Source organism: Pelodiscus sinensis, unplaced genomic scaffold, assembly GCF_049634645.1.
Source record: "Pelodiscus sinensis isolate JC-2024 unplaced genomic scaffold, ASM4963464v1 ctg94, whole genome shotgun sequence".
Classification (NCBI taxonomy): Eukaryota; Metazoa; Chordata; order Testudines; family Trionychidae; genus Pelodiscus; species Pelodiscus sinensis.
Window position 1 is genome coordinate 293447 of NW_027465874.1, and position 8387 is coordinate 301833.

At 56.8% G+C, this 8387-nt stretch overlaps 1 protein-coding gene across 1 annotated transcript; it reads right to left on the bottom strand.

The window, feature by feature from the left end:
- Positions 1-1171: 1171 nt before the first annotated feature.
- Positions 1172-7353, bottom strand: KRT18 (keratin 18). The gene is made up of 7 exons (XM_075915914.1): positions 6885-7353; positions 4053-4135; positions 3473-3629; positions 3147-3311; positions 2726-2851; positions 2142-2365; positions 1172-1438 (listed from the first exon to the last, which is right to left on the bottom strand). The coding sequence occupies exons 1-7, from the start codon at positions 7275-7277 to the stop codon at positions 1309-1311; spliced, it is 1278 nt and encodes a 425-aa protein (XP_075772029.1). The 5' UTR covers positions 7278-7353; the 3' UTR covers positions 1172-1308.
- Positions 7354-8387: the final 1034 nt, after the last annotated feature.

Sequence of the window (8387 nt, forward strand, 5' to 3'; positions counted from 1 at the left end):
GCAGCACTCCCCTCGGGAACCTGTTTCCCTATGCTAACATGAGAGGAGTTAAATCCATGAGCCCTACTGCAGGGCAAGTGCCAGCAATAATGGGCCATTCAGAGACACAGCTGGAGTCTGCCATCAGGGGGCAGGACAGGAACCCTACGGGAGGGAAATGGAAGGGTGAGTGCTTAGAACTCCTGCTTAATAGTTAAAGCAGGGGGGTGAGGCTCAGGACTCCTGGGTCTTATTTCTGACTATAGGAGGGGAGTGAAGGTTAATGGTTAATGGACGCAGGACTCCTGGGTTCCGTCCCCAGCTCTGGAGGGAGTCCTATGTAATTATATGGAGGGGGAGGGGGTTGGGTCTCTGAACTCTGTGGCTTTGGGAGGGGAGTGAGATCTGATGGGTAGAACAGGGATGGGTGGTGGCTTGAATTCAGGATTCCTGGGTTTTCCTCCTTGTTAGGGTACATCTACACTAGCCCCCTAGATCGATCATGGGAGGCTAATAAGGGTGACCAAAATTGCAAATCAAGCCTGGGATTTAAATATCCTGCGCTTGATTTGCATGTTTCCGGCCAGTCGCCATTTTAGAAATTGACTAGCCCGAAGTAACTGCCTGCGTCTACACGCGGCAGTGAAACGGGATTCCGATTTAAAGCCCTAACTCAAATTAGCTTGTATTCCTCCTGCAATGAGGAGTAACGGGAGTCCAAATTAGGGGCTTTAATTCGAACTACCTAGCCCATGCTGCGTGTAGCCACGGGCAGGGAATCCGAACTACCGGGCATTTAAAAATGGCGGCGCCCGGGAACATGCAAATAAAGCCCCGGATATTTTAACCCCAGGCTTCATTTGCAAGTTCGAATGACTACATTAGCCACCTAGTTCGAACTAGGGTGGCAGTGTAGACATACACTTAGGGAGTTAGTAGTTTGAGCAGGGGACAGGACATCTATCCCAGCTCTTCAAGTGACTGACTTTGAGCCAGTCACTTTAACTGTTGCAAATCTCAGTTTCCCATCTATATGACAGAGATAAGGCTATACCCCTACATGACTAGGGTGCCAAGCAACAGCACAGGAAGCTCTCTGAATGCCTTGAGCAAATGACCACTTCCCAGCCTCAGAAACAGCCCCTTCTCTCTCCTGCACAAGGCCAAACAGAGCCCAAGAGACGTGTCTGGCTCTGTGGCCAACTGCATTTTTTATTGAGCTCTGCTGACCAAGCAAGCAAGGTGGCAGGCAAAGCCCATTGCCTGCACCCCACTCAGGGCCCTGCGACACTGTAAGGGAAGTGAGCAGGAACCATGGGGTACATCTTCTCAGTGTTTGAGCACTTGGGTATTGCTGGTCTCTGACACCACCTTGCCGTCCACAATCTTCTGGGTGGTGGTGAGAACCCTGTGGGTGGTTGACGTGATGCTGCTGCTGTCCACCAGGGCGTCACTCAGGCTGTGGGGCAGAAGGAGGGAAGGTGAATGCTCAAGGGGCCATTCCAAGGTCCCTGATCCATTGCGTGCAACCAGAGATGGAGACCTGGGGCCATGCATACCTTGCGGGGGGTAATCAGGGAGCAGCCCATATAAGATCAATAGCCTGGGGTGACATCATGCCCTGGTGAGCATTAGCTCCTCCCTTCCATACTCCATTGGCACCCACTTTCCACATCCATGGCTCCCTGCCAGAAGCCCCAAATCCAGGGAACGTGGAGCTCCAGGGATGAGGTTTCCCTGGGAGACAGACTCTGAGGATCCCAGGCGTGTGATTGGTCCTGTGCTACTCCTAGAGGGACAGATCCCATTCCTGGTGGGGATTTGGGTCTAACTGTCCCTTCCCAACCTTTCCATTCCTTGGAGAAACTCAGGGCCCCATGGCCCAGAAACTGTGACCAAACACGTGGGAGGGTGGGGGCTCTTGGATGCATTGGTCAGCTCACAGTGGCTTTGCAGACCCCAACCAGCCCTGCTGGCAATTGCTATAAAGTGAGTGAGGGGTGAGATGGACTATCGTGGGGCTGGGTTTCCGTGGCAGAACAAATGACAAAGTGCAGGGCCCCAGGGTTAAATCCTTCCCTTCCCACTTCTAACACCAATGGAAGGAGTGATGGGGCACTGGAGGTGGAGCTGCTGCTCCAACCCAATGCACTCCCACTCACTTGAACTCCTCTCCACCTTCCAACAGCCGCCTGTAGGTAGCGATCTCCGCCTCCAGCTTGTCCTTGATGTTCAGCAGGGCCTCATAATCCTCAGCCTGGCGCTGGATGTCGCAGCGAACCTGAGTCAGCTCCGCCTCAGCCCGCAGGAGCTGCCCGTTCAGGTGTTCCATCTGAAGGGCGTAGCGCTGCTCCACATCCTGCAGGTTTGCCTCCAGGCTGGCTTTCTGCAAGTGGAGGAGAGGTCAGTGCCACGCCTCTGTGGGCACCAGCCACACCTCTTGGGAGGATGCCATGCCCCAGAGGCACTAGCTCCTCCCCTTTGGGGGGCAGTATCGGACAAGGGGAAGCTAGGTAGTGGCCTCCTTGAGGGTGAGGGGATCCCCTTTCCCTCTAACCAAGCTACCCGTCTGAGTTCTGGGGTCAGACAGAGAAAGACCTCTCCTTGTGCTGGGCGGGGGAGAGGCAATGGAGAACCCAGGCGTAGGGCTGCGGGAGGAGTGCGACAGGGAGAACCTGACCATGGTGCTGAGGGAGAGTCTAGCTGCAATGCTGGTGGGGGAGCAGGAGAATCGCGGGGAGCATACCAGATTGCGCAGGGACTCCAATTCAATCTCCAGCGTCTGGACGTTGCGGCGTAGCTCGGAGATACTGCTGCGGGCCACCTCGATCTCCTTTGTGTTCTGGGTGATCTCCACAGTGCTCTCGGTGATCTGGGGGGACAGGCCAAGTCGGTTACTTTGGGGTGGAAGCCAGCCTGAGCCAGACCTCCTGGACCCTGGCACACCTGGGCGAGATATAACTCCAGAAGCCCTGTCTCCATCACAGGCCAGACCGGAGCCCCAAATCAGAACCACCCCTAGTTCTGGGCTCATCCTGAATGTACCACCACACTGAAGGGTAGGATGTGCCCAAAGGGGTCCCCTTAGGTGGCCTGGTTTTTGAGGAGGGCAGGAAGTGGAGGATCCCTCCAGGGACAAGGCATGGCAGCACCAATACCCAGCTCACCATCTGGCTCCATTGCTTGTCCAGGTCCTCCATGTTCTTCTGTGCCAGGTTGTCGTACTGAGCACGGATCTCCGCCATGACCTTCCCCAGGTCCTGAGAGCGTGTGGCATCCACTTCCACCGTCAGCCCCGAGCTGGCAATTTGGGCCTGCAGGCTTTCTACCTCCTGCGGGGACATGCACAGCCCAGTGAGGTCGTTTGCCCTTTTGGGGGAAGAGACCTCCCTACCTCCCACCTGCCACCCCTAGGCTGCCTGTGGCCAGTGGTTAGCCTGGCTGAGCCACACAATGCAGTCCTGCCCGTGGGCACTGCCGCCTCTTAGCTTACGTCCTGGTGGTTCTTCTTCATGAAGATCAGCTCCTCCTTGAGGGACTCGATCTCGCCCTCCAGCTGCAGCCGGGCCATGTTGGTGTCGTCAATCACTTTCCGCAGCCCACTGATGTCGCTCTCCACCGACTGGCGGATGGCCAGCTCAGACTCAAACCTGCAGGTGAGCAAGACTCAGTGTTTGGGGACAGAACTCCTGGTCAGCAGGAGAGCATGGGGGTGAGAAGCGTGCATTTGAGGGCCAGAGCCTCTCCCCATGTGTGGGGTCAGGGTGTATTTGGGTGGCCAATCCCCACCCCAATAAAGGGGTAGTGGAGGTGCATTTAGAGGGGGAAAACTCCCTCTCCCATACGTGAGGGTAAAATGGGTTTGTGTGTTTGGAGGGCAGTCTGGGTGCCTGACCCCTCCACCTTCAGGGGTGCAATCAGCACAGCAGAGGTGCTGCACCCCTCCCATATACCCTGGGGAGGGCTGGGTCATGACCCTCCCCCACAGCTTTCCACCTGCCGGGACAAAGGGAGTCAGGGTGAAGGCTGGGAACCAGCCCAGTGACTGGATGTCTGCTTGGTGGGACGCTCACTTGACCCGGAAGTCATCAGCAGCCAGGCGGGCATTGTCGATCTGTAAGACAATGCGGGCATTGTCTACAGCACTGGCCAAGATCTGGGAAAGAGAAAGACACAGGGAGGGGGGGATCAGTAGGTGCAGAGAGTAGCCCTGGGGCTGGCTGGGTGTAGGGTCTGGTATGCACAAAGGGCTTGAGTTCTGAGCTTGCATGCCCCCAGGACGGCAGCAGGGACCCACCTCCCTGGCCATGTCCCCTGAGAGCCAGAGGGCTAACTCCCCTCCCTTCTTCGCCCAGGCTCTGATCTCCTGTGCCAACCCCTGCCGGGAACCTGTAACCTGAAGCTGCTGGACTCCTGCCAACCCCTGCATTGTTTGTCTAGCTCGGCTCAGGTGCAAGGCAGGTGCAGTTTGCACAGCAACGGGAAGATGAAAGTGCTTAAAGAGACATCACCCAGTCTATTTCCAGGTGCTCGACATCCAGAGATGAGCCCTAAAAATGGGACTAACCCCCAAATTGCTACTGGTGATGAGCTCAAGCGAGCCAGGGTGCCTGGCTTCTGTTCACTGGTAGGATCATCTGTAGGACCCAAGTGTTCTGGCTCCCATTCCCAGCTCTGTCACTGGGTGACTTTGGGTGGCAGTTAGGCCCAAAGTGGTCTAAAATTTGGGTACCCCAGTTCTGCAGAGCCCAACTGGAGACTGAGTGAACAACACAGGCCACTTTGTTGTTTGTGGCTGGCTTTCCATGCAGGCTCAGCGCCGATGACGCCCCTAAATAACAGACAGTTTTACAGGCCTGCCCCCCAAGTGCCGAACTCTTGCTGAAAATCCAGCACATCAGAAATCTGTGAGATCCCTGCCTCACAAAGGAGGAAACTGAGGCACTGGGTGGTGGTGCAACTTGCCCACAGTGCCAGTAGGAGAGCCAGGAATACAGCCCACCTTTTCAGTCCAGTGCTCTGCCCACTGAGCCATGCAGCCTTCGCTCAAGGGCCCCTTTCTATCAGCCTCCACCCCAAGGGTTGCAGGGCTGTAGGTCATTGGCCAATGAACTCACACCACTAGCCAGCACACTGATACTTGTACATAAATCAGTGGGTAAACCCAGCCTCTCTCTTTGAACTTCCAGCAGGACAGGTGTGGAAAGGTGTTTAGTCCAATGCTTAGAGCAGGTTGGGGCTGGGAATCCAGACTTCTGGGCTCTGTTCGCAGGCGTGGAGAGGAGCTAGTGGGTAGAGTAGGAGCTGGAAGCCAGGACTCAAGGGTTCTTTTCCCACCCTGGGAGCAGAGAGATTTGCTGTGGATCACAGGGTGGTCGGTCATGCCTTCCCTACCCCCTTGGGAGCCAGTAGCATTTTTTTCAGATGGGGATTGGCACTTTCCCTCCCTCTCTCTGTCTCCCTCCCTTTGCACCTTTTCCTCTTCTTTTTTAGAGGGGACGCTGCCACCCTGAACTCCTGTTCCCACCACACCTTTGCAAATGGCCTCATTATGTCTTTGTTCTGTTTGCCAAGGGTGACTCAGCCCAGCGAACAAACAGCTGCTTTCCCCCCATCCCTGGTCCCTCCCCACCCTGCATCTGGCCCCTCGGGTTACTCTGGGAAAGGGTTTTCATTCAATGCACAGTGCTCTGAACAAAGAGACAAATGTCCCTGAGATCACTGGAGGGTGGGGCTGGTTCCGGAAACATGCACACACAAAAAGTTAAGGAGACTAACCCAGCCCTAACAGCAGCAGTGTGGCCTAGTGGATAGAGCACTGAACTGAGACCTGGGTTCTGTCCCTCGCTCTGCCACGGAGCTTGGGCAAGTTGTGTTGCTTCCTATGCCTCAGTTTCCCCTCTGTTTTAGATGGTGTCTGTGCAGTGCCCAGCACAACGGGGCCATGACCAGAACAATCATTTGCTTTGAGGGAGGTGCCGAGATCCGCTCAGCCCCCCCCCTTGGGTGGGGGGGGGGCGGGATTAAGGCCTTGGTGCCTTCAAAGGGCTGTAGCTAGGGGAGCCATGGCAAAGTGGGATTCTGCCTTGCCACACCCGAGGCACATGGCCTATTGGTTACAGCTCCTCTGTGCTGTGCTGAAGGTCAGGCTGCTGTGCCGGGGAGGTTAATGAGTAACTCTTTTGCAATGCCACGATGGAGCTGGCTCCAGACTGCCACCAACTGCCTGCCTCCTCTGGGCCTCATGCTGGCTGAGTTCACCAGCATACCCCCCTCCCCAGCCCACTTGGTCCATGGGGTATTTCGGGAAAGACCAATGAAGCAGAAAGGGGCTTCTGGGTAGGATTCCTGGGTATTTAAGGAGCAAGTGCTGGGCTCCCCCTCCTGCTCCCCCCCCTTAATGGGCATTGTGCCAGGTGGGTGCTTTCGCTTGTTGACTGCGGCTTGCTTTGTGCGGGTGCAGAGAAACTCCCCAGCTGTCCCACATCCCAGTCAAAGCTGCCCGTTGCCTCCCGGAGCGTGGGGTTTCAGTTTTCCACCTGGGGGCATACAGGGGCCTGGATTGGGCCCCTCAGCCCCAGCCTAGTTGGGTGTGACATGCGCAGATGCTGCATCGAGCTAGCTGCAGAGGGACCTGGGGGGGGGGGGAGTCCAGGTGGGAGGGCTGCTCATGGGAGGAGGTGAGGGGCAGTCACTCCCCTTGCAACACATCCCAAAAGGGGGCAGGCTTGTTCCGAGGCTTTCCCTAGCAAATCCATGCTGCCCCCTGCCTCTTGAGGGTGTATGTGTGGGGGGGGAGGGTGTGCAGAGAGCTGGGATGCCCACAGGTGCAAGACCCCTTGGGTTCCTCATAGTGTGTGTGTGGGTCTTGTATGTGCTAGGCAGGGCAGGAACGAGCACCTCACCTGGTTCCTCAGGTCTTCTATGACCTCAAAGTAGTGGCTCCAGTCCCTGGCCTGGGGACCCTTCTTCTCCATGAACTCCCGGATCTGAGTCTCCAGCTGGTGGTTGGCAGCCTCCAGGCTGCGCACCCTGTCCAGGTAGGCAGCCAGGCGGTCGTTCAGGTCCTGCATGGTTTCCTTTTCATTCTGCACCACCCCAGAGCCGGACAGGGACAGGCTGTAACTCCCTCCGGAGATGCTGCCTGGGAAGCTGGAGCCTAGGCTGGTGGTTCTAGCCACGGAGATCCTGGAGCCAGAGCCCCCTGCCCCGGCATAGACGCTGGCAGCGCTGGTGGGTGTCATGGGCCTCCTGCCCACAAAGCTCGGAGCCCTGTAGCTGGATCTGTGGAAACTCATGGTGCTACCAGCAGGTGGGGACGGCCAGAGAGTAGAGTTTGCAGCAGCAGCGCAGTCAGTCAGTGCAGGGCTGGACTGGCTGCAGATGGAATTTGTAGCCAGGACCAGAGGAGGGGCCAGGGAGGGCCGAGCCACTCCCACCAAGGCTCCACAGCGTTGGCTCCCAGCTCCAGGAAGGTGTGGCTCCGCTGAGGCCTGCTCCTGGCCTTTGTTCGCACAGCCAGCTCACCTGAGTTCCTGCAGTGGAACCAGATACAGGCCTGGAGCCACCCACGCCTGTTCTGTGGCTGGCAGAGTTAACGGAGGGAAGTGTCCAGCCACGGGGGAGCTGCCATCGGGCTGGGCCGAACAAGAAAAAATCTAAGAGTGGCCAGGTGTCGGAGCAGTGCAAAGATGAATCGGGCACAGAGATGCCTGTTGCTGACCCCGGGAGCTGCTCTGGCCGTCGGCCTGCAAGTCAGCCCTGGTAGCTCCCCAGCGGGGTTTCAGAGCCATTTGCAACCTGTCCTGCCTTCTGTCATCAGCGCATCCAGTGTTTGCCCAGAACATGCCACAAGCCCCTTTCTGGCAGCCACAGTACTGACAAATGTTTTGCCAGGGTTTCCCAACAGCCTCGGAGGTGGGGGAGGGGGCAATCTGCTGGGGCTGCGCAGAGCGCCAAATTTGGAAGGTGCAAAGACAAAGGGAGCATAACAACCCCCATCAGAGTGGGGCATAGGGGTTACAGGTGACAGTGTGTGTCAGCCGAGAGCAGGCAGCAATCTCTCTCTAGCCGGTGTCTGTGCTCGCTTAGCTGGGATCTCTGCATGCTGACCTGGCATGCAAACGTGGTCCTCTCTTCATGCTAACTGGCATGCAAACATGGTCCTCCCTGCATGCTGACCTGCAAGATGGATATTTAGATCCAAAAAATGCACCCACTTTATGATACTCCTCCCAGCTGGAAGAGAGTCCTGACTTTTAATTGCAATCTGCTTTAACGGCTGACCACCACTCTTCCCAGAGCTGAGAAATCCAAGAATCTTGAGGTCCACTTCCTCCCTATGCTGCAACCACTAGATTCTCCTAGCTGAGCTGCGGGTGGAACCCAGGAATCCTGGCCCCCAGCTC

Bases quoted from the DNA above. Each gene is read 5' to 3' on its own strand.
- KRT18 (XM_075915914.1), bottom strand. From the start codon at position 7,277: ATGAGTTTCCACAGATCCAGCTACAGGGCTCCGAGCTTTGTGGGCAGG. The intron at 4,136-6,884 runs GTGAGGTGCTCG...TCTCTTTCCCAG, and splicing joins TAGAAGACCTGAGGAACCAG to ATCTTGGCCAGTGCTGTAGA. The intron at 3,312-3,472 runs GTAAGCTAAGAG...ATGTCCCCGCAG, and splicing joins TGAAGAAGAACCACCAGGAC to GAGGTAGAAAGCCTGCAGGC.